At 35.2% G+C, this 25007-nt stretch overlaps 13 protein-coding genes across 13 annotated transcripts; 9 read left to right on the top strand and 4 right to left on the bottom strand. All coding sequences in view use genetic code 12, as the record gives it.

Moving 5' to 3' along the window:
• Positions 1-32: 32 nt before the first annotated feature.
• Positions 33-2093, bottom strand: J8A68_004362 (uncharacterized protein; the record flags this gene model as incomplete). Its single annotated transcript, XM_049408312.1, has 1 exon — positions 33-2093. One exon carries the CDS (start codon positions 2091-2093, stop codon positions 33-35), a length of 2061 nt encoding a protein of 686 aa, XP_049262333.1.
• Positions 2094-2380: 287 nt separating this feature from the next.
• On the top strand, positions 2381-3019 carry J8A68_004361 (uncharacterized protein; the record flags this gene model as incomplete). The annotated part of the gene is made up of 1 exon (XM_049408311.1): positions 2381-3019. One exon carries the CDS (start codon positions 2381-2383, stop codon positions 3017-3019), a length of 639 nt encoding a protein of 212 aa, XP_049262332.1.
• Positions 3020-3428: 409 nt separating this feature from the next.
• Positions 3429-4118, top strand: J8A68_004360 (uncharacterized protein; the record flags this gene model as incomplete). Its single annotated transcript, XM_049408310.1, has 1 exon — positions 3429-4118. One exon carries the CDS (start codon positions 3429-3431, stop codon positions 4116-4118), a length of 690 nt encoding a protein of 229 aa, XP_049262331.1.
• Positions 4119-5243: 1125 nt separating this feature from the next.
• On the top strand, positions 5244-6740 carry SCW4 (Scw4p; the record flags this gene model as incomplete). Its single annotated transcript, XM_049408309.1, has 1 exon — positions 5244-6740. One exon carries the CDS (start codon positions 5244-5246, stop codon positions 6738-6740), a length of 1497 nt encoding a protein of 498 aa, XP_049262330.1.
• A 386-nt stretch (positions 6741-7126) lies between these two features.
• On the top strand, positions 7127-9577 carry J8A68_004358 (uncharacterized protein; the record flags this gene model as incomplete). Its single annotated transcript, XM_049408308.1, has 1 exon — positions 7127-9577. One exon carries the CDS (start codon positions 7127-7129, stop codon positions 9575-9577), a length of 2451 nt encoding a protein of 816 aa, XP_049262329.1.
• A 302-nt stretch (positions 9578-9879) lies between these two features.
• On the top strand, positions 9880-10812 carry J8A68_004357 (uncharacterized protein; the record flags this gene model as incomplete). Its single annotated transcript, XM_049408307.1, has 1 exon — positions 9880-10812. The coding sequence occupies one exon, from the start codon at positions 9880-9882 to the stop codon at positions 10810-10812; it is 933 nt and encodes a 310-aa protein (XP_049262328.1).
• Positions 10813-11104: 292 nt separating this feature from the next.
• J8A68_004356 (uncharacterized protein) lies at positions 11105-12007 on the bottom strand (the record flags this gene model as incomplete). Its single annotated transcript, XM_049408306.1, has 1 exon — positions 11105-12007. The coding sequence occupies one exon, from the start codon at positions 12005-12007 to the stop codon at positions 11105-11107; it is 903 nt and encodes a 300-aa protein (XP_049262327.1).
• A 2716-nt stretch (positions 12008-14723) lies between these two features.
• Positions 14724-15947, bottom strand: J8A68_004355 (uncharacterized protein; the record flags this gene model as incomplete). The annotated part of the gene is made up of 1 exon (XM_049408305.1): positions 14724-15947. The coding sequence occupies one exon, from the start codon at positions 15945-15947 to the stop codon at positions 14724-14726; it is 1224 nt and encodes a 407-aa protein (XP_049262326.1).
• A 199-nt stretch (positions 15948-16146) lies between these two features.
• On the bottom strand, positions 16147-17640 carry FRS2 (phenylalanine--tRNA ligase subunit alpha; the record flags this gene model as incomplete). Its single annotated transcript, XM_049408303.1, has 1 exon — positions 16147-17640. One exon carries the CDS (start codon positions 17638-17640, stop codon positions 16147-16149), a length of 1494 nt encoding a protein of 497 aa, XP_049262325.1.
• Positions 17641-19489: 1849 nt separating this feature from the next.
• On the top strand, positions 19490-19954 carry J8A68_004353 (YqaE/Pmp3 family membrane protein; the record flags this gene model as incomplete). The annotated part of the gene is made up of 1 exon (XM_049408302.1): positions 19490-19954. The coding sequence occupies one exon, from the start codon at positions 19490-19492 to the stop codon at positions 19952-19954; it is 465 nt and encodes a 154-aa protein (XP_049262324.1).
• A 1834-nt stretch (positions 19955-21788) lies between these two features.
• J8A68_004352 (uncharacterized protein) lies at positions 21789-22289 on the top strand (the record flags this gene model as incomplete). Its single annotated transcript, XM_049408301.1, has 1 exon — positions 21789-22289. One exon carries the CDS (start codon positions 21789-21791, stop codon positions 22287-22289), a length of 501 nt encoding a protein of 166 aa, XP_049262323.1.
• A 493-nt stretch (positions 22290-22782) lies between these two features.
• Positions 22783-23367, top strand: J8A68_004351 (YqaE/Pmp3 family membrane protein; the record flags this gene model as incomplete). Its single annotated transcript, XM_049408300.1, has 1 exon — positions 22783-23367. The coding sequence occupies one exon, from the start codon at positions 22783-22785 to the stop codon at positions 23365-23367; it is 585 nt and encodes a 194-aa protein (XP_049262322.1).
• Positions 23368-23755: 388 nt separating this feature from the next.
• Positions 23756-24994, top strand: J8A68_004350 (uncharacterized protein; the record flags this gene model as incomplete). The annotated part of the gene is made up of 2 exons (XM_049408299.1): positions 23756-23963; positions 24492-24994. The coding sequence occupies 2 exons, from the start codon at positions 23756-23758 to the stop codon at positions 24992-24994; spliced, it is 711 nt and encodes a 236-aa protein (XP_049262321.1).
• Positions 24995-25007: the final 13 nt, after the last annotated feature.

The raw sequence follows: 25007 nt of genomic DNA, 5'->3' as shown, positions 1-25007 counted from the left end.
TATACAGTTAGAAAACAAGAAAAGCGATTGTCCTATTTACGTCTATAGAAGATGGCTGATGCATCGTCACTTGCAACAATAACTTGTTCAACATTGGCCCCAGAAGGTAATTTATGATCATGCAACATCAGTAGTCTATTAGTAACAATATCATTAATCTTCTTTACCAACTTATTCATTGATCCTCTATTATTTTCAACATCTTCAGGTTCTATTAATTTAGGTATTTGAAGTGGCTTACTTGATTTAACCCTCTTACCATTCCCAAATTGACCATGTTCATTCTCACCTACTGCCAATACATCCTTCATCTCACCCACAGTATCCAAAGTAACAAAAAGATGTTTGTTACCAACATTAAGATCCTTAATCCCAATATTTACAGATTTTCCTCTAACTTCATCATATTCTGTCAATCCCAATAACGATTTCATAACTTGTGGTTTTGAACATACATGTAAATATCTATTCCCACCTAATTGTCCATTTATACCATTTCCAAAACTCAACACAATATCTTGTTCTTTTTGTCTCCCGTCGGCATAATTCAAAAGAATATATGAACTTTCATCCCCAGCAAACACTTCCCTAACCGAAAATTCTTCCGTATTTGGATTGGCATCCAACGAACTTCTACAAATCCGTTTAAAATCCTCCTTGGTCAACACAACCTTAGGAATCGGACGTAATTCAGTAGTTTCACTCAATTCAACCCCACATTGTCCAGATAGATTCTTCCCCCATGTCCAAATATTCCCCGATTGATCAGAAGCAATATTGAAATGTTGTCCGGCGGCAATACTACTAAATACACGAGGTTGGATGAATTTAGTCCCATCCTTACGGATGACGATTTCGTTATTTAATAAAGTGATATCAATCGGTTGATTGAACGGGATTGCTTTTGATTTATCATAGGGGGAATAGGCGGGACCGAATTGTCCATAGTTTTCCGGATTGGTGGGGTTGGAATTAACAATAAGGATTTTTCCTTGGGTGGTTAATAATGTAAGATGATCTTTCCCGGTTGACATTTGTTTGATAGGGTCTTGGGTTGATAATGTGGCATATTTGGTTTGTTTTAATAGACCGATCCAGTTTCTTGTTGAAGTTGGGAGGAAGTTGGTCACTTTTTGATCGCCTCTGGGGATGTAGTTGACTTGACCTTTGTTGGTTAAGAAATAAAGGAATGGACCACTAGCTCCGATCAGTTGAACTTTGAATGGTAAGTTAACCAATTGTGGCTCTTGTAAGCCCTTGTATAATTCATAGACTTTTCCGGCATCATTAACAGCTGCTAAATAATCACCGGAAACATAGACATCCTTAAGTAACATATTATCAAAGAATGGAATACGAGCAGGTAATTTCTGAGAATTATGAGATCCAAAAACATATAATCCTGGGACTTGCTTTGAATCTTGAACAGTTTCCAAGATTGATTCATGTAATTCATTAGATAAAGCATCTTTCAAATTACTTGCTTTCTTAGTATTCAATTCTGGAGAAGCCATATCTTTTGCCTTTGATTCATCAACACCTTTATAAGTTATATTTGCCATTATTTTATTTTTCAAATATTCATAATTCATAAAGATTTGATGAGCAGATAAAATTCCAACAACGGCTACAGCACCAAGAAGAACTCCCCTCATTCTTTCATTAAATTCCCATCTCTTTCTTTCCTTTTGTTGTTGTTTTTGGAACTCTTCATGAAGATAATGTAAGATTTCTTTATATTTTGCAGAACCGGGTTTTAATCCTGCTAAACGAGGATCTTGTTCAAGCATAGTATTAACATTCTGCATCATTTCATCATCTAGGTTTATGCTGTTTTGTTGTTTGGTTTCAACTTCACGTTTTACATCTGGATTGGTTATTGGTTCTAAATCTTCAAGTTCATTAAAGTTATGACCAAAATTATATTGTACCCTATGTTTATTAAACTCATCAATCGAATCAAATTTAGAATCAGAATCATCCTTAACTTCTTTGTTGTTGGAAGATACATATCTTATTGATCCGCTTGTTTTCGGAAGAACTCTTCGTGAGATCGGAAGGGTTCGAACTACCAATCTTGATCTTGACAACATATTTTTCCAAACGTGCTTTGGTTTAGTGATGTGATGGATATCCCTTTGTTATAGATCTTCTTTTAGTAAGATTTTTTTCTCACATTCCCATTCGCTTGTCTTTGCCATACTGGGAAACAATACAACTTTCTCTTTGATACACAAAAATATTTAATTCATATGGATGTGTGAGTTCCCATCCACAACCATCTTCTTTTTCATTTCCTATTGACCCTGTGACAACTTTATACAATAAACCTGGCCAATCTCTCTTCTTCCATCAACCACCACACAAATATATAGAAACGATGTCTCGAATAATATCCCAAAGATTTGCCTTACAAACTCCGGTAAGAATACTAATACCCCAACATGTACAACAACATCATCGATATTTATCCTCGATTACGAAATTTGACACCAAGAAATTCGTACAGACATTGCAAGAAAAAGGTGGATTTGATCAAAAACAAGCAGAAGCCGCTGTGAATGTCGTCAATGCCGCTATTAATGACGGGGTAATTTCAATCACCAGAAATCTAGTCACCAAAGAAACATTATCATCTACAGCCTATCAACAAAAAGTCGATTTTGCAAAATTAAAAGGAGAATTACAAACTATGGATAAGACTGAATTCACCAATTTAAAAAAAGAACAAGAAAGATTACGTACTGATTTAACCAATTTAAAAAATCGATTAAAAGAAGAAATCACCAAAAATCAGGCTGGAGTAAGATTGGATTTAAATTTAGAAAAGGGGAGAATTAGAGAAGAAAGTTCTCTGCATGAACTGAAGATTGAAGATACTTATACTAGAATTGATGAAGAAATTGCTAATATGCATATGCAAATTAAATCAGTCAAGACTCAAGTTATGCAATGGTTAATTGGGGTATCATCTGGTACTTTTGCTTTGATGTTAGCATTCGCCAGATTCTTTGGTTAGCTTGTTTGAACAACACAGAAGGGTAAACACAACAGCTTGGAATGCAAAAAATATCAGTATGTGTTCTAGATCACCATGAGCCGCATGCGGCTTATAAGAAAACTTAATAGAATTTTGCCATGGGGGCAAACCCACTTTGCCCTGGGGCACAGCATTCCCATTGGTTAATTTGTATGCATTATATAGAATAATAATCGTATAACATAAACAATCCAAGTACCAATTCCCGCCATCAATGGTTGAGTGTAACCGAAAGGTGAAGGGTGATATAAATTTTCTTCTATAAAATTGCAGCAATCAATTCTTTCTCTTTTGCCAACCGAAATGCAAACAAAGCAAAACGACAACAAAAAAAATTCAGTTTAATCGCAAGGCTGACTTGTTTCGTTGGGTGGACTTTATCTACAATATGAATTCCCTATACAATCACGGGCTAAAACAAACCCAAACAATCAGCAATGACTTAACCCAATTCGAAACGAATCTATCAACATCGCCATTATCTCTTCAAGGAGCAATTACAACTTCAATTACAGCATTCAGAAAAACAATCAAAGAATATGGAGATTTAGTATCAAGAGATATTTATGATCCATCATATACAAAGAATGAAGCAAGGCTAAATAAATTCAATGAAGATTTACAAAGATTTCAATCAAAATTTGATAAATTAAAATCACAACGAGAATCAATCATTCATGAAAATAATGTTCAAGATCTAATTGGTAGAAGACATATTCATAATAGTACCACTAGTTCAGATAACCCCTATGATCCAGCAGCGCTGCAACAACAACAACAAACCTACATGTCGTATCAAGAGGGTATGTATAAGGAGAAAAATACTCTCGTAAAGGGTTCAGAACAATTAGATCGGATATTGGAAATGGGACAACAAGCATTTGATGATATAGTTGAACAAAATGAGGTATTACGAAAGATTCAAGGGAAGTTTGAAGAAAGTTTAGTTACGTTGGGTGTGAGTAGGGGGACTATTAGAAGTATTGAGAGAAGAGCAAAACAAGATAAATGGTTATTTTGGGGTTGTGTAGTTGTGATGTTGGTCATGTTTTATTATATTGTGAAATTCTTCAGGTGAACGAGTTTAAGATATCCCTAGGGTTGATATGTAACGTCGATACAACGTAAATATAGTTTAGATTTCTTTTCGTCCAGTTTGTGTGTCATGACAAAACTTTATAACTTAATACAAACCAGAGTTAACAGTAGGGGCTCATGTAAATTTACTTTTCGCAATAAATGCTCTCGATTTCGATACCACCATATTGCAATATTCATACGAATCAGTAGTCGATATATTTTCTGAACAACGATATGGACGGATAACTCTTCATAGTAGTACCACTCTCTGACCCGCACTTCACTAGTTTATCACGAGATTGATCTCCCTAATTCTGCCTCGGAGATACCATGAACCAACGTGTCCCCAGATGTATCCATCCCCCCTTTGATTCAAGGAAGCCTGGCGGGGAATACTACACAGCAACTTAATTAATTAACCAGATCAGGAGATCGGTTTCATAAGCCCATTCTGAAGGTAATTTGTAATAAGGCCGGTGGTTTTCTGGATTACTTTTCCAATTCAAGAAAAAATGGTGGGGGTCGGCCAATAGAAAAATCAGTTTTGGAGCCTCCATAAATTAATTTCATACCTCATGGCTTACACTGCCACAAAGCCCTCTAGATTTCACAAAACGACAGAGTTGCCTCTAGCTTGTAGAAAAAGTTCATTGTCTTGTATTAAAATTCTGTTCCAACAACTGATATTCTATTCCTGAAGTGGCAGTGGGTCTTTTCCTAATTAGGAAAATTTCGGAAAAAGTCGCACTTAAAAAAACCATGAAGTTGCAAAAAATTGATCCAAACCTGTTTAGGAAATGTTAGATAATAAACAAGGACTCAATTACCATATTAAGATAATAAGGAGTTAATATAGGGAGCCTTTTCTACAACCCATAATGTTAAATTATGTGCATTAGATCTGATCTGCGTGGCATTGTACTTAAACTTAAACAATTCCTCTTCATTTTTATTTGAAACAATTTTGCAACAATTATAGATCAGGTTTTTTTCAATTCCTAAAATCAACTTAATAACCATACACCTGCTTCTATAAAGATATATACTTTGCTTGTTGGACCCTAAGGAAATAAAAGAAAGGGCAACTCAAGAATTTTGTCTAAGATCATAGGTATTTGAAGCTATGAGAGTGATAAACGTTTTACTTATACTATTCATTTCAATATTTTCGGTTGATGCCCTTCCAGTCAATGTGGAAAGAGGGTTTTGGCTGGATATATTTGGTTCTAAGGATACAGCACAATCTGATGTTCTTGCCCAACCTTCTCCAATCACCCAATCAACTTCCACTTTTGTTCCAATAGTTTCGGCTGAACCTTCGATTGTGGCCACCAATAATAATGTTCAAGTAGAACAAACTCCAACAACTACAAAATCTTCTTGGGGAAGCTTCTTCGGACAAGCTGTCCAAGGGGCTATTAAATTCTTGGAGGGGGATGATGAGACAAACAACTCACCTGCTCCAGCTCCAGCTACCCCAGTTGTTTCATCCGCCTCGCCCGCTATAACTTTAACAGAAGACGAGTCTACAATGAAAGAAACTACTGTTTTGATTCTCGAGACAGTGACAGAATATGGCGATGATCTTCCTAGTTCCACCATTCCTCCACAAGCAGCATCTACAACAACAAGTGGACTTTCACATGATGAAGTTTTCAGTCTTTTGCTCGGATCAGGATCTCAACAATCATCCTCCGCATCAACACAGAGTGCACCCCAACCAACAGCAGGAGTTTCCTTCCAAGGCGGATCCCCAGGTATGCTTAGTGGTTCTATTGATGTCCTGACGGCAACTGCCATTAATGGTGGCAGCAGCCAAGGAGCTCAAGTTTCCGTTGGAGCGAAAGGAATCACCTACTCACCGTATACCAAGAGTGGACAATGTAAGACTGCTGCAGAAGTTGCATCAGATATTGCAAAATTAAGTGACTTTGACCTTATTAGATTATATAGTACTGATTGTTCTGGGATTGAGAATGTTTTAGCAGCTATTAATTCTAATCAACAATTATTTTTGGGGGTTTGGACTATAAATCCAGTACAAAATGAATTGAATGATATCGTGAATGCTATTGGAGGAAGTAGTCGTGGTTGGGGAGTTGTTCATACTATTGCTATTGGGAATGAACTAGTCAATTCTGGTGCGGCAACTGTTGGAGATATTCAAAGTGCTGTAAGTGCGGCTAGACAATATTTGAAAACTAATGCTCCTGATTATAACGGATATATTGTTTCGGTAGATACTTTGGTTGCGGTAGTGGCTAATCCTGCATTATGTCAAGTATCTGATTATCTTGCCGTTAATTCACATCCATATTGGGATGGTAATGTAGATCCAAGTAATTCTGGTCCTTGGTTAGAACAACAAATTGCCAATTTACAAGGTGCTTGTGGATCAGATAAACAAGTTTTGATTACTGAAACTGGTTGGCCAACTCAAGGTCAACCATATGGAAATTGTGTTCCATCGGTTGCAAATCAAGTTTCCGCAATTCAATCAATTGTGCAATCATTAGGTTCTAAAGTGTTTGTGTTTACTATGTATAATGATTATTGGAAAGATCCTGGACCTTATGGGGTTGAACAACATTGGGGTGTATTTGGTGATCCAAGTGTTTAGACGATGTCCACTCTCCCATTTTATTTAGTTCTTTCTGGTTATTTGCTTTTCATATATATATATACATTACGTGATTCCACTATTCTCTTTTTCGATTTATATCCCTTTTTGAATCTCTCTCTATCTATAGTAGAAATCCATTTCATTATGTGACTTATATCTGGTACTCTGTAGTGGTTGCAAAAAGCCAGTCATAGTGCGTGTACTGCACAATTTATTACTCTTAATCTTTTTTTTTCTGTTTCAATTCGCAGTGGAAAGAAAAAGAAGAAAAAAATAACAAAACAACAAATGAACGACCTTTTCATCGAGAGACAGACCAGATCAGTAGACAAACAGACAGACAGACACTTCTTGTAAAAGTAAATTATAGGATAGAAGGAAAAATGTCCGATAGAGAAAGAAAGAAGCTTCTGAATAGACTTAATGTCTTATTGGATCGATTATATAAAGTTGAAGAAAACGGATATCTTATATTTCAAACATTTCAAACATTACCATTAAGAACAGGAACTGATTATTATAAAATCATTAAGAATCCACTTTCATTACATGCAGTAACTAGAAAAATCAAACAACAAAAATATACCAATGCTCAAGAATTTATTGATGATTTGGCATTAATTTCATGGAATGCAAGATATTTCAATGAACCAGGTTCAATTTATTATAGACATGCTCAAATATTAAAAGAATTTATAAATACAATTGTCCTTCCCAAATTAAGACAAGATAAAGCAATCCCTCATCATGAATCGTTGATATATCCTCATCTTGGAGATTTGCCAGATGATAAAGATGCACAAGATGCACTGGGATTCCAATTTGAAAATGAGCCACCATTAAAGAAAGAAGAATTCATTCCTGAAATGAGCACTACTCCTCAAGCTGATCCTTACATTTCAATGGCTAAACCATTAGTGACCACTAGCCATCCTCAACAACTTCAACAGATCCCGCAACCTCATAAGGCAGCTCAACCATTCATACCCGCCCCTGTTCATACTCCAAAACATTCTTCACCCCTGTATTCTTCAAATAGACCGGCAAAACAAGCTGAAAGTGGTATTAGAAGAGGTCGTCCTCCTATTATTGATAAACCATTTGAAACTCGTATCAAGTTGATTTTGAAAGGATTTAAGAAATTGCGTGATCCAACTAATGATCATATGTTAACAAAACATTTCGAAAGACTCCCCGATGCAAAACTGGATACTGATTATTATGAAAGAATTGCTAATCCAATGAGTTTACAAGAAATAAGAGTAAAAGTTAGAAGTAGAAAATATGCCAATGTTGAACAATTTATAAATGATTTAGATTTAATGTTTGCTAATGCACAAGAATATTATGGTCTGGATCCATATTGTGAAGAATTTTTAGATTATCAATATTTCAAAAAGGAAGCAAATAATATCATTCAAGTTGAATTGGCTAAAACTGATAAGGAATTATTAAGTCTTAGTACTGCAAGTAGTGATGGAGTTTTAAGATTCCCCTTGGATACTTTAGAAGTGAATGGATATACTTATAAAATCGGGGATTGGGTATTGATGTCAAATGATGCCGATCCTGATAGGCCAACCGTGGGACAAATCTTCCGTTTATGGTCAACTGAAGAAGGAAATAGATATTGTAATATCTGTTGGTATTATCGTCCAGAACAAACATGTCATGGTGTTGATCGTTTATTCTTCAAGAATGAAGTTTGTAAAACAGGTCAATATAGAGATCATTTAATTGATGATATTGTAGGGCCATGTTATGTTATCTTCTTAACAAGATATCAAAAGGGTGATCTCCCTGAAGGTGTGATTCCAGATGGTGCTCCATGGTTTATTTGTGAATTCAGATATAATGAATCAAGTCATGTTTTCAACCGTATTAGAACTTGGAAAGCTTGTTTACCAGATGAAGTTAGAGACGATCCTGAACAACCGTTGATTCCATTACATGACAATCGTAAATTAATCAAATATGAATCTCCACTTAAATCATTATTAAGACCAGATGCTTATGTTGGTATGCCAATTCCAGAACCTAGAAATGGTCCTTCCAATTGTCCACCTATAACAGGACTGGTTTATAAAACCGCTCCATTACCAGATGATGATTTAGGTCAATATACAACCAGTCCTAATGTTGTTCATCAACCTGAACATGATGATCCACAATCTGGGCGTCGTGCATATCTTTTCACACCAATTTCTCAATTGAAAGGTGGTGGTGGTGCAACTACTACTGTTTATACCGCTCCTAATGTACTTCCTCATGGGTCACCTACTGCTAGTATCGAAAGTGTGGCTGTTGCTAATAATCCTTCTGGGTCTACTTCTACAGCTGCTACAACTACGGGAAGAAGTGGTTCATATACTGAAGATAAGCCAATTTTCCCCGGTTCTTACAAGCTGTTACAAGCTGAAATCCAAGAAAATCAAGCAAAGAAATTACAAGAACAACAATTGCAACAATTACAACACCAGCAACAACAACAAATGTTTAGGAGAGCAACTACTCCTGCTCCAACTAGTATTACACCGGTCGGTACTAATTTCCATACATCAGCATCTGCTTATTCCACTCTACTTGCAGGTGGAGTCTTGGCTTATGGTTTAGATACAGAGACAAATGATTTAGGTGATTTTGATGAATTGGTGAATAAGAGAAGAAAAGTGGATAAAGATGGCAAGGAATCTGAAGAAGTGATATTCTATCGTGCTCCCCCCGTGTTGTTTAATGGTAGGAAGATAATAACTAATTCTAGATCTGAATTGGGACATTCTGTAGCATATTTGGCTTGGAAATTAAAGAATAAGACTAGAGATAATGAAATCTAGATAAGTATGTTTTGTATGTATTATATATAAATAATTAATGTAATAAAATTATCCCCCGTATGTAAATCATCACCTCGTTAGGTTTAGAGTGTGACAATCCCACATTTTATTTTTCACTCTTTAATCTCAGACAAAGCAAAATTTAGAATTTTTAAATCCTCAACCCTTTTTTCCATTTTAGTCCAAATTGGATTTTCTTAGAACACCCTTGTCTTCTACTCTTTATCTCCCCCTTATCTTTAAATCACAAGCAATTGGAACACTATCAGAGGGAAACGAAGACGAAGATATCCCTCTTACAAATGATGGCAACGACTCAACTACAAGAATTCCAAGAACATCTCCTTAAATCTAAAAAAATAGTTGCATTAGTAGGTGCCGGACTCTCAGTATCGTCAGGACTTCCCACATTTCGAGGTTCACAAGGATTATGGAAGAATTTCAATATGATAGATCTAGCTACCCCAGATGCATTCTATATTGACCCGGGGTTAGTTTGGCAATTTTATTCATGGAGACGATATGGGGCCCTAAAAGCAAATCCGAATCGTGGTCATTATGCCTTGAGTAAATTATCTCAATTGAGTAAAGAGAACAAGAATTTTAAGTATATTACCATAACCCAGAATGTTGATGGTTTGCAGAGTCGAAGTGGACATTTGAAGGAAAATCTTTATGAAATTCATGGATCTTTGTTTACGTTAAAATGTACTAGTTTTATGTGTAATTATGTTGAGAATAATAATTTTAAACAACCATTAACCAAAGCGTTATCAGATACTGAGTTTGAATTTGATAGAACGGCTCGGAATAGGAAACGAACATTGGGAGAAGATGAAAATGAAGATAAATTGCTATCTCCTCAATTGAAACCGGTCAAAACATTACTGGAAAAAGAATTACCACGATGTCCGGTCTGCCAGGGACTTCTACGTCCAGGAGTAGTATGGTTTGGAGAATCCCTTTCGTTGAATATGATTACGAAAATCGATAGTTTTATTGAACTGGAAAATCATCCTGTGGATTTGATTCTTGTCATTGGTACTAGTGGAACTGTATATCCGGCAAATAGTTATGTTGATCGAGTGAAATTAAAAGGAGGAAAAGTGGCTATTTTCAATACTGATATTGAGAATGATATTGTGATGGGAAAAGTAAAAGATACTTGGGGATTTAAAGGGAATGCAGCTGAATTATTACCATTAGCATTGAAACCATTAATAGGTGAAATATAAAGAAATGACAACAAGTGTGTCATTTTCACAATTATTTATTTATGTATACGTATGTAAATAGAAGTGTATGATCTTATGATAATTTACGAGACAATTAACAAATTATATATGGTTGCTTTTGCAACCAATCTACTTCTCAAATTACTATCCCCTAAAAAAAACGTATGTTAAAAAGTCTTATATTAAAAAGTCCGATATACACAAATATTAAAAGAAATAAGAAACAAGAAAATAACCTTAGTAATACATAAGAAATGAAAGTGTCCCGAGCGCGCGCATGTGTGTGAGTGTATTAACATAAGTGAAAAGAATCATCTAATGGATCAAAATAATTCTCTTTATTATCGTCCATTATAGTTGGAAGTTTTGCGTGGTTGCTAAATAACGATTCAACCATTATTGCATCTTCTAGTTTTCGAAAGTTTGCTTCAGCATTAGAGGTGGATGATGTGGCATCATACTGTTGAACTAATGTAATGAGATTGGTATTTACTGGAATATTTTCGGATGCGTCGTGTGTATTATCTGAGAAGGATTGGTTAGGTGATGTTCTTGAGGTAAGTGGCTTATAGAATGGATTTCCGACTGATTTAGTGGTTGTTGTTGTTGTTGTGGTGGTGGTGGTGGTTGTCCGTGGACTAATCTCATCATGAGGTCTTTGATAATGATATAATGTATTAATAGATGCTATAGTTACACTTGGTTTATGTGGTGGACCCATAGGGGATGTCACTTCACTTTTACTAACTTTATATTTTGAATGGATGCTATAATTATATGTGAATATATCTCCATGACTATGATGACGTTTTCTAGGATGATGCTGAAGTTTCTTCTTCGTTGACTTGGATGCGTTATGTTCTTGAGGTTTCATTTGAGGACTTCCAGAAGTTGAAGATGCCGGGGTTGAAGTAGCTGATGCGTTCATTAATGTCAAAGCGTCAATATTACCGGATTTACCAACTAATAATGGTGAGGCAAGTGCGTCTATTTTGGAATTATTCCGGCTATGAGAAGGAGAACTTAGGACTGATGGTGCTATGCATTGGGTTTGAATCCAATCTGGTAAAACAGTTTCAAATTCATGGGATAAAAGATTATCCGGCATCATATACGCGTCTATTCCTCTTGGTTCATTTTCAAAGTATGTAATATCAAATTCATCCAATGGATCTTCTGGCCGGAGGATATTCATAATGCAATAGTTAGGGTTGGATGTAATAAAAGTAAAATTTTCTTAAAAATTCAAACTTTCCAAGTCTTCTGGTGTGTATTTATATGATGTAATGTCAAGAAAAACTTAAACGGATATTGACAACCGTGTTTAGCTTTTGTGCATAAAGATGAGGGAAATGTTTTTCTTGACGTGATAGAAGAATTCAATCGGTTCGTTTTTAGAATTCTTGCCTATGGGAAAGTTGTCAGGTAACAGTGATCTTCTATCTTCGGTGCCGATTGATAGGAGTATGCTGATATATGTCTGTGTGCTTATCAAATGTATAGACGTGTTGTTGTATTGTGTTACAAAAAAAAAGAACAACCACAAAAGAGACGCGGAACAATTACTGGAGGGAAATATGTATGTATATATATGTACTGCAATAAAATACTGCGGTTAGGAAAGGGGATTGTTTGAAACAAGGCAATCTATTTAAAGGAGAAGGGAAATGTAAAAGGATAAAAAAAAAAATATAAATCCGAGAAACTTAATTTTTTTGCTTTAATTGGAAATGAGTTCTAAATTGTGCAGATAGCTAAGAATAGGTAATTTCAAAAATTATATATTCCCCCCTTCCTCCCCTGCCATTCCGTCCCATTAAGAAATAGATGAATGAAACATGAGTGTCATTTATTTTTCTTTCCATTATATAAGATAAAATCCACAGATTCATAAAGAACATTTCTTCAATTGACTACATCAATTTGCATAAATTCGATTGTTTATAAAAGTTCAAGATTAACTTTAATTATTTTTTTGTTAAATTACTCACAGTTCCTAAAAATGATCCAAAAAATATTTTAAGGTTTTTTCTTTGGCATTATTGTTGCAATTTGCAACATAAACAAACAAAAAATGACTTAGCATTTAAACATGCATCTCTTACATACATCACACGCACACACACAATCTTTTATTCAAAACATAAAAATCCCCGCCACTTTGCTTAATTCTAAATGTAAACTCTATTTCAAATTTAAATATTTTTGTTTCTTGGTATGCATCAACAACAGGCCACTTTGGGAGTGGTCTTATTCCCCAGGGCTACTTGAACAGAACGTTAAAAAATGGTTTTTGCAACACGCCCCACTAAACAAAAAAAAAAGATGAGATGCGCGTGTACCTTCGCCCCAGGTTTTTAAAACAATAAAGGAGGCAGGTAGAAATTGTGAATTTTTAGTCATGCAAGTTTTTATAGACAATGGATTGTATGTTTTGGCTTTGATCTGATCCATTTTACTTTTTTTAAAAGAACAAGGGGCGGCAAAAGTCTTAGAGATTTCTTAGTAAACTGGTATTATCTTTCTTCTCGAAGAGATCATGGTGGTGATCAGTCTTTTCTATTGTATGTAAATCGCATGCTGTTACAAGAAAAAAAAAATGACTAAAAAATCGTCAAATAAATAAAATCATCATAAGGAGAAGAAGTTAGTTTATGCGAGAAGTTTTAGTTTCTTGATGTGGCTTACTATATTTTCTATTTCTATTCTATAATATGCATCTTTTAAATTCTTATATCTAGAAATGGTAAAAATAAAGATCTTTCGGTATATAAAAAAATATGGAGAACTCCTTCAGTCGTAATACTATAATTCGTAAAGTTTTTCCTCTCTCCTAGATTTGCGCTAATTTTTACGAAGTTTAACACATCGTGCATTTTTTTATTTTTATTTTTAAATTGTTCCATTGTGTATTTAGAAATTGCAACATCACCTCACCGATTGGGCAGATATCGTGTTTCCAACCATCAATGGAGAAGCTATGAGGTACATGCCCATCTATCTTTTTATAAAGATTGTACATGATCAGAAATTGATTGTTATTTCGTGTTTAAAAAGTTAAATTCCCCTCACTCTAATTTATAGTATTTGTCAGATCCTGCGAATATGACACACACACACGGTATTGTATTTTTTATTTGACACCCCAGTCATCATGTCTAATTATTGTTCTGTTTTAGAAATTATAAGATTGAAAGATCGTACATGAAACCTAATTAAAAAAATCTTGCTAGCAACCAAGTTGCCAAGTCTGTTTCCGCGCCATAACTTAAATGACTTACAAAGCTTCTTTGAAGACATGTGTATGGCTGGAGAGGTTGACATTGTACACGGAGTTGACGTCATAGAATAAACTTAAAACCCCTTTTTGCTTAATGGCCATGAATTTCAATTATGTATTTATTAGATAAGAAACATATAACTCTCTAAGTATTAAATTACAACCCATTGGGAACCCAGACAAATCTATCGAAGACAAATTAAATTAAATTGTGGCGTACAATAGTCTTTCGCATCTAAATTGACAACCGCGGAAAAGCTTCGTTGATGACAGTTTGCAAAAGCCACCCTCCGCATCTAAATCCGGAACAATGGGAAACTCTAAACCAACATCATCCCAGTTGGGTTAGATTGAATTATAATTAGTTGCGACAAGTCATGGATTTTTACTTTAGCGAAAGGGGTTTAAATATCGGACAATATGACTTTTGAAATCTGTTGTATTGGTGAAACCCTTTGAACCTAACCGATCATGCGCCCCACGCATACATTAGCTAATATTTAATATCCATTTATCCACTAATGGGTTATATTTAGAAACAATTGACAAGCCCTATACACCAGGAAGCAAGCTAATATTTATATCCACTAATCCACGGAAATTAGCTAAATTTAGAAACAATCGATAAACTCTATAGACCATAAAACAACTCTTCATCAATCTCATCTCGGACTACTCTTTGAGGAACATTGGTTTTTTCCGGAGGTAATCCCACTTCAATATTTCCATCAAGTAATATTTGATTATATAACCATATCTTTCTCTTTTCCAGAACAGCATTGGATAGTTGTTTAGACACTACTTTATTAATTTTAGTTGCCGTGTTTAATTTATTCAATAATTTCGTATGCATATCTTTCAACGTATCCAAATCTTGCACTTGATCAATTTCATCACTATTTTCAGTAGGTTTATAATATTGTGATACTTGATTAGCAGTGGCTGATAAATATTCATGGATTGGATTACTATTTATTGGAGTTTCTCGCTTAGGGTGATCAAATTGTTGTTGTCTCTTGATGACATTATCAACATTATTATTATCATCATGATCAGCCAACAACAATCCCCCATTATTCTCTCGCATATTCAAATAATGCTTATATCTAGAGTTAGCCATTTTATATTGTTTGAAATCCAAAGGTAAACTCTCAAACGAAGACAATGTAACCAGTTCAGAATCTATCCCATCCATCTTCAAAACCTCCAAAAATGAATTCGAAAACCAATATGGAATTCGTTGTTCATAATCCCGTTCAATAATCTTTAAATAATCTTCTTCATTCTTATCCTCAACATCTATATCTATATTCAAATATCCGTTTTTAACCTTCTCCTTCAATGCATTCAATTGATCTTTGATTGAATGTAAATCATGTACTCCTTTTACATGTTTAGTCAATGCATCTGATCTAGTGAAATGTTTTTCACATTCTGGAATTATACAGAAATATGGCTTTTCTCCGGTATGTGTTCTACAATGGGATATTAATGCAAATCGAGATGGTTGGTCGATACCAAATCGGGGACAATCCTTCCATTGACAAGTATATCTGATTGGAACATTTGTGGTTGGGACTTGGGTTGGTTGGGTTAAGTGTTTGGTGTTTAAGTGATTTACTAAACCTGTTAAATTGGGAAACATGGTTGTATCACAGTCTTGCCATTTACAGATAAACTCTGATGGATTGTTTGTGTTGTTGTTGTTTGTAGTTGATATGACAAAAGGATATGAACGTTCAGATTTCATCAGGGAAGTACTGTTTACAACGGGTGAATTTGTATTTTCTAGATTGGTTTGTAGTTGCTCCTGTGATTGCGTGTTAGATTGATTAGCTGCTTCTGCTTCAGACATATTCGCTGTAACGTTGACTGTCCTATATGAGTGTATTTGATGAGGACGGAATCTTGTTGGTTGTCGTTGAAATATTTTTTTTTTCAAGGAGAGAAATTCAGCGCTACTATGTGGAAAAATAGTAGATAGAGAAGGGCCACTATTTTACTGCGGATAACTACTTTTTATATTTTATTAATTTACAAGCTTTACTTCAAAATTATTCTAAATGTTCATCTAATCTTGCAGCAGGGTTAGATTCAATAAAGTCTAAAGAAACTTTATGACCCAATAATTCTCTAATGTTAGAAACACCATACTTGATCATAGTTGGTCTTTCTAATGAAAGACCCCAACCCAAGACTCTCAAATTCTTTGGTAATCCCATAGCTTCCAACATTTCTGGTCTGAACATACCGGAATTACCGATTTCGACCCATTTCTTTAATCCCTTATGATAAGCGAAAATTTCCAAAGAAGGTTCGGTATATGGATTATAAGCAGCTTTGAATCTCAATTCATCAAAACCCATCTTTCCAAAGAAATCTTCCATGAAACCAATCAAATCACCCAAAGTGATATCATATCCAGCTAAAACACCTTCAACTTGATGGAATTCAGCTAAATGGGTAGCATCAACCGCTTCATTTCTGAAAACACGATCAATGGAGAATAATCTGGTTGGTTTTGGATCTTTGGCTAATTCATATAACATGGCAGCCGAGACAGAGGTGGTATGTGTTCTTAAAACCATTCTTAAAGATTCATCTTCCTTCCATGGATATCTATAACCGATGGAACCATATTTACCTTCTTCATGAACTTGTTTAACATTGTTCCAATATTCTTCATCTTCAGGTTTTAATGCTCTTGCTGGATCTTTTAAGTAGAAAGTATCTTGTAAATCTCTAGCTGGATGTTGTTGAGGGACGAATAAGGTATCGAAGTTCCAGAAACCAGATTCAACGTATTGATTAGTTGGCATTTCTGTGAAACCCATAGAAAAGAAAATTTGTCTGAATTCTTCTCTAACTTTGTTTAAAGGATGTAATGCACCAGAAGGTGGGTAAACACCTTCAGATTGGAAATTATAAGGTTTGAATTCGGCATTTTTCCAGGAACCACTTGCAACCATTTCAGAAGTAATATCAGTTTCTAAACTAACAATTTCCAAAGCGAACTTTGGACCCTTTTCAATCTTATAGCCAATAATCTTAATCAATGAAATTAATTTTCTCTTTTTTAATTCAGTTAATTCTTTCTTATCTTGTAATGAACCAGTTGATTGAATGGTCTTTAATTCATTTAAAACAACATCTTCTGGTAATTTATCAACATTTGCTACTAATGTATCACCTTTTTTACCTAACCACTTGTTCTTGAATGCTTTACCTTGACCAACAGCTCCAATAGGACCTAATTTAGTCTTTAATTCAGAAATCGTCATTCCTTCTAATGCTTTCAACACTTCGTCTACAACTTGAACTTCTGGGGAAGCTCCTGCTTTAACATATGATTCAGCTTCTTCAGTCAAAACCCATTTATCGATTTCAATTTTGGAGAAATTGATCATTTCTTTAGCCCAAAGAGAAGTTAAATTTGAATGTAAGATGTTTGAATCTATTTCTGCCAATTCTGGAACTTCCAAAGTATTGGAAATGACTCCATTATTGTCATTTACTAATTTTAATAATCTTAATTGAAAGTCAGACATATTTTTGAATGGATGGTGTATATATGTCTGTTGGGTGAGGGTGGATGATAGGTATTAAAATGATGGTGTGTATATCAATCTATAATAGATAGGGAACCGATGATTCATAAATTTTTTCATTTTTTGGTGTCAAAAATTATTAATGTTGATAATTTTTCATTGTACTGTTGATTACTGTGGTGTTAAGTAAAATGTAGTACAATCGTTATCACGTGCGTTGGCTGTGGATATATGCAGGATATTGGAGGCCTCTATTCTAAGCCACTTCCGGTTTTTTTTTTTTTTTTTTTTCTGAAGAATATGTAGGCGATGCAAAATGATTATCTAACGTCGCCCGCGTTGCTTCACCTCCATCTTGATCATGGCAGGTGATTAGCGAAGCGTTTCGAAGATTGCATGGACAACATTTCATACCCTCTTTAGGTCATTTTTCATATGTAATTCTATTTTTGGTGTTAGATTGCTATCGATTTAACAACCCTGGCGCGGCTGAATGCACAACCCTAAAAGGGGAAAGCATTTTTCCTAAATGTATAAATATCTTAACAATTCCCAAATTTTTTATCTTTTTCGTTCTATTTAGTTTTTCTTTACTTGATTATAATTAACAACCAAAGTATTACATAATGGCTTTCACTTGTACAGATATTTTTAAATTAATTTTCGCAGTCATATTTCCTCCATTGGGTGTCTTCTTGGAAAGAGGATGTTCAACTTCCTTATTAATTAACATTATATTGACATTATTCGGTTATATCCCAGGTATTATTCACGCTGTTTATATAATTCTAAGGTACTAGTATAAATTGAGTCAAATAAAAAAATGACAAATGAATCTAGAATTGCTTTTCTATGAAAATTCAAAATTAATAATCTTTGCTCAAAAATTATGAAATTATGAGATATATAATATAAGTAGCAATTTACCTACTGTTTTCTTTTAAGCTTCATAAAGTTATAGTTTTTCTAATGTATTTAATGATGACAATAAAATGATTTCCCCCTTGAATTAGTGTGGCAATCAATTTGTAGTTTCCTTAAGAAAAATTGCTGCGAAAATGACGGTAGATAGATAACCAAAACAGTCAAATGGCACGAGGAGCAGTGAAGTTTCTTTTTTTGCAATGACAATTGGTAATTTCTGTGCTGACAACAAAGATCTAGCAACTGCGTCCATCGCAAGTGACGTATAGCAATTTGCTATATTTTGAATCAATTCTGTGTCATTGCAACTCATTTCGCAGCAAGCTAGTCTAAATCGCTAGATGATATAAATATCAAGGGAGACCCATGCCTAATTACATTGAAAATCTCTAGAAATACTGAACCGAAAACAAACAATTAATCATGAAAGTATTATTTACTCTTGGAAGCATTATAGAAATTGTCCTTGCCTTTGTATTCCCCCCATTGGCCGTGTTCTTGCATGTTGGCTGTACAGACGCTTTCTTGCTTAACATTTTGTTGACTATACTTGGTTGGATTCCTGGTGTTATCCATGCGCTAATGATTGTCCTTCATTAGAGAATTTGGTATTTTGATTCTATATCAACAAAATGATTTTTTTCACATGCGTTTTGGATCGACGTGCAAATCAACCCTGAACAGGTTTAAAGAAGATGAATTAAGGTGCCGTACGCATTGATAGACAATGGTACAATATTTCAACGGGGGGACGGGGTTAAAGATTGCGTCATGGAATCAATTTACGCTACTTAAAAATAGAATTAAAATTTACGGAATAAAAAATAAATTTAAAGTCATTTGTATTTATAGAAGGAACGAAATCCTTAAAATTGTCTCTTTTTTCAATTTATATCTTTCTATAACAATTGATACCTAACTAAGTATGGAATTGACAAGTACTGATTTCTTAAACATCATTGTGGCAATTTTCCTCCCACCCGTCGCAGTGGCTCTTCAAAGAGGATGCACTGGACAAGTTTTCCTCAATATCTTGTTAACATTACTATTTTTCTGGCCAGGTCTTTGTCATGCCATATACCTTATAATTAAAGATAGGGAAGCTGCCGAGGCACAAAATCCAATTATTGTCGCTCATCCAGGATATGTTCCAGTAGGACAACAGCCTGTTATGCAACAGACATATTATTCAGAACAACAGCCAGGCTATGTTCCTACCCCCGTTGCACAGCCACAACCATATAGTCAACCACAGCATGTCCCAACACCGCAGCATGTCCCAACACCACAACAGGTCCCAACACCACAACAGGTCCCAACACCACAACAGGTCCCACCACCACAGGTGCCCCCATATCTGGATTACAAGCAACCATATGGCCCAACCTAATGAAGTGTTCTTCTCCATAAAGGTGTATAGTATTGTTTTATGCAAGTCTTCATTTGGATTTTGTTATTCACTTGATCTTTTCTGTAGCTATCTTAAATAGAAAATAAAAACAAATAAATATTTGTTCCTTACATCGTTTATTGGTGTAATTATTGTATTCGAGCTTGGTCTCTTCGTAAAATTCAATGGAACGCCGTCTGTATTCACCTTTGTGAATTACTTACAATGCCCGGAAACGTTTTTTTCATTCTTTTCCATTTGAGTAAGCATTCTCCTCAAACCCAGATTATCCAAGATGCTTCAAACAGACGTTATTTGCATTCTTTTACATTTGTGTAAACGTCCCACACAATTCCAGATCATCCAAGATGTTTCGAAGCACTACCCAATTTGGATGTTTGAAACAATGTTAGTCAGAATCGATGGTTCCACTGAAGCCCTACCGATAGATGTGGTAATGATTCTTTCCTCTTTAGTAAAGAAAAGAGATTCTCGAAACACTTGAAACACATGAAGTCCATTTTGACATGTTTTGCCAAGGGAAGTTCCTGATGTTGCAAACTCAATCATCAGCTTTACTGCTTTTGAATACAGAGGGAGAGCTATCTTTGGGAACTGTTGAAACAAAGAGACGTCAAATCACCACAAATACAAATCTCTAATAGTTCTAGCCGGATCATCTCATACAGACAAGCGGTTAGTCTATACCGAGTAGCAGGAATCACGAATCTAGATTTAAATTGTGTATATTTGTTTCAAGAAGTGTAGAGAAATAACAAGGTAAAGCGCCCAAGGTCACATTGTGTGAACATTCCACTCAACACAAGAAGTTTTAGAAATGAAACCGATCAAACATTTTTGGGTAATATACCGGTGATAGCCCAGCAGTGTCCTCGATGTGGTAATGGTTATTCTACTTTCGTAAAGAAAAGGGAATCCCGAGCATTTTGTCATGTTTTGCCAAGTGTGGTTCCTGATGTTGCAGACTTAAACAGAAAGATCGCCGTTTTGGAATACACAAGGGACAGCTAACTTTCCAAAGGATTGCAACAAACATCAACACACCACAAGGCTCCAATAATTCTAACTTGATTATGTGATACAGAAACAGGTGGCTAGTCTATACAGAGTAGCCGTGATCCTGAGTGTAGATTTTCATTCTCTATATTTGTTTCGAGAAGTATAGATAAATAGGAAGGTTGCAACCAAAACCCCCAAAGTCACATGTGAACATTCCACTGACATTAACACATAGTGTTTCAGAAAGTAAACTAATAAGACACTTTAGGGAATATGCTGATGAAATACAAGCCGATGCCCTTGCAATATCCTGACATTTTTGGGTATTTTGTTTTACGAATTTGCCATTTTCGGAGAAGTCATTAAAATTTCCAAGAAGAATTTCCTAAACGGTAAAGGAAAGGTCAATTTCTTATTACATTCTGCCATGTTATGATGCAAATAAACACATGATACTTGAGTCGTATTTGCTATTGAAAAGATTACCAATCTTTTTCTTGTCGGTGTGTCCACAGTCAGGTATTTTCAGTGTGTTGCATCATGTCAAAAATTAACTCAAAATTTTTTTCCTCATTTGGCTGCAAAAGGGATCGTTCCTGAACATAAAAAATATTTTCAGTCATTAGAAACAAAAATCAACAGACCCAATTTAGAATTCAAGAACACATTCATATCCACTGACCATTCTGAAATACTTTCCAAACAACTATAAAAAGGGATGGAAATGTCCCTTTCGACAATCGTTCTCTTCTTTCTTTTTCATCAGAATTATAATACACCAAGAGACCACCCGTTCTACTAACTTTGCTACAAAATGAAATTTTCCTTAGCTTTACTCGCTGCTGCTCTTGCTTCCACTGTTGTATGTGACGCCACTGCCACAGAAGAAGCCTCCGAAGAAGTCTTCATTCCAGAAGACGCAATTAACTTAATTATCCCAGTTGCTGATGATGAATTCCCAATGGTTGCCAAATACGGTGACCTGCAAGCCATTCTTGTTGTTAATGGTACCACTTTAGAATTGTCCAAGAATGATCTCTCCAAGAGAGATGCTGAAGCAAGACCATTTGGTTTCCGTTGGACAAGATATGGTTGGTTCGAACCATTAGCTAAGAGAGATGAAGGTGCTGATGCTGGACTTGCTAAGAGAGATGCTGATGCTGAAGCTAGGGCATTCGGTTTCCGTTGGACTAGATATGGTTGGTTTGAACCATTGGCTAAGAGAGATGATTCTGGCTTAGCCAAGAGAGATGCTGATGCAAGACCATTCGGTTTCCGTTGGACTAGATACGGTTGGTTCGAACCTTTGGCTTAGGCTCTTGGACTTGAAGATTTTTAAATCGTATTTTCTTTTGTTTAATTTTTAGTGTTTTCTCTTTCTTTAGTTTGTCAAACTCGTTGCTCAATAAAATTACAATTTTCTCTCTTATTCAACATGCCTTGTAGTTAAATATAGTGGGTGCTCTAAAATGTGCTATTATTCCGTTCCTTGCAGTTTTCAAGAAAAAATCCTTCAACTCTAAGTTTCGATCATTCTTGGTGTCCCTAAGAACCCAGTAGAGGCCAACCAAGCTAGCCAAGTGGTTTCCATTGAGATCTGATGTTAATTTACAGGGGGCCATCTTTCTAAATCAACTCAAACTGATATATCTTTTTAATCACACAAAGGCGCTATGTTTGATATGCAAAAAATATTCTTCTACATATTTGTAGATCATAAATAAAACCAATTAAGATCGTAAATGTTCTCAAGATCTGCCTCCTTGCTATACTTTCCACTCTAAAAACATTTGCTATATTTCAGAACCATGGACCTAACGGTCTCAGATCTAGTCAACATAATTATTGCTGTCCTATTCCCTCCATTAGCAGTCTTCATTCAACGAGGTGTCTCCCTAGAATTAATGGCAAACTTTATATTGACTGTACTTTTCTACTATCCTGCTCTTATCCATGCCGTGTTCCTAATTATCAAAGATAGAGAAAAAGCAGACAAGGAGGTGTCAATGTATGAAATTAAGGGGGATCCACCAATGTCACTGGTGCTTCGTTCAGTTGATCCAGTTTCTCAAAGTTTTGTTGAAGGGGATAATTCTGGAACACAACAGGAATATGGGTGCATCATACTAATAGATGAATCTAATAATGTGGATCCAATTGGGTTTCCAGAGAGTTGGAATTCAGGTAAAATAAGGCCCAAAATTGAAGAAGTAGAGATAACGCCCGAAATGGAAAGGATAGCAGAGACAAAGCCGATACCTGACGAAGGGGTTGTACCACCGGAGGATTCAGTTCTAGCTAAGGGGGAGAAGCTTGAGGAAAAAGTACTACTGAAAGAAAAATATAGACGTCGGAAACTCCACATCAGAAGAAGATTATTCCACGGATTTTGACAAAGGGAAGAAAGATTGTTGAAAGAATTGACTGGTTAAAGACAAGTTTAGACAAACTGGATAACTATTCACTAAAGGGAAATCTGGATTTATTCTAAAGTTTCCGGTATAGTGTTGATTGTCTGTGTTAGTTTAAATGTGACTTTTTGTAAGAACGTTTTTTACTGAGATTTTATTGCTAGTTAGGTTAGTTAGGTTGCATTTTATTTTTTAGCAATTTTAATGACGTACAAACATTTTTTGCATTCTTAGTGGATGTATTGCTGTGTAACAGCAACAATTAGTCAAATTGCTATGTTGCAGGAAATTTAGTATATAAGCACCATATATCTTGAATTCTTCAAAAGCTTCTTAGTTATTTAATTTAATCACCACTAAGTTAAACAAAATGGGTAAGAACGAAAATTTCAAGGAAACAGACAATCCACAAAAATTCTTCGAAGGTCTCAATACAAGACCTCACGATGAAGGAATGGAAGAATGGGATACGACAAATTACGTTAGTCAAGCTACTCAAAAAGATTTTCCTGAAGATGTTGGAACTTTTATGCCAAATCATAATGATGCGAAGATCTCGAAAGTTCCACCTCCTTCTCGTAAGCATGTAGGAAAGGATTAAGTTTAGTTAAATATTGAGCTCTTTGGTATATTAGTTTACTAGGAAATATACATTTACGATAAGTTAAAAGCACAGAAATGTGACTGTAGAATTGTTGGATATGGTGACATGTCTTCGGTAGGGCCAAACCCTTGGAGAATGATTGCAGCAACAATATAAGGTCTTTTGAAATATTTAGCCTCCAGCTAAAATAGAAGTACAAGGGGAGTAGCAACTGTATTCGAGATTGCATCCATTTTGATAAGCCCCATTTAGGATTGGTTATCAATTTAGGGCAAGATACTGTTATATAAATAGTCTATTAAGTTGTTCTCTTTTAGAACGACACAAACGTCCTGTTGTTAGGTCAATCAATTTACCTGTTGACGGAATACTTTTAAAATGGTATTAATACTCTTATTAATAATCGCGATATTGGCACCACCAATGGGTGTTTGCTTGACAAGAGGATGTGGAAGTCAGCTATTAATCAATATAGTATTGACATTATTGGGATACTTCCCAGGTGTTATTCATTCGATCTATGTAATTTCCAAAGATAGCAAGACAAGAGAGGGACACGTGGGATTTACTTCAACAAGCACAAGCTCAAGTTCTTCCAGTGTTCAAATCTCAGAAATAAGCCAACTCCGAACACCACCTATTGGTAAGTACAGATATAATTCAGGGGGAATTGATCATACCAAGATCTCAAAAGAAAGAGCAACGGCTCCTTCTCCAGTACAACAGCTTAGGATGACTGGTAGACTGGGGTTTGATTATGTACCCACCAACCAAATTTTGAAAACTCCTCCTATACCAAGACATGCTCAATTGAATACGAATACTAGAGAAAATACAGATATGTCTATTCCATTAATTACTCAAAATCAAGAAAGCAGTTATAATTGGACAAATTCTAGAGATGCGGTTGAACAGAATGCATATGAGGATATTGCTGCCACTGGGCCATATGAAAGGAACACTCCTCCATTGCGTGGAATTGGGGTTGTTAATGAGAATTCTTGAAAATAGATAAAAG

Source organism: Hemisphaericaspora subhashii (assembly GCF_019202705.1).
Source record: "Hemisphaericaspora subhashii strain CBS 10753 chromosome Unknown scaffold20, whole genome shotgun sequence".
NCBI lineage: Eukaryota > Fungi > Ascomycota > Pichiomycetes > Serinales > Debaryomycetaceae > Hemisphaericaspora > Hemisphaericaspora subhashii.
The sequence above is the reverse complement of the archived record's forward strand: the minus strand, read 5'-3'. Positions and strand labels throughout refer to the sequence as shown.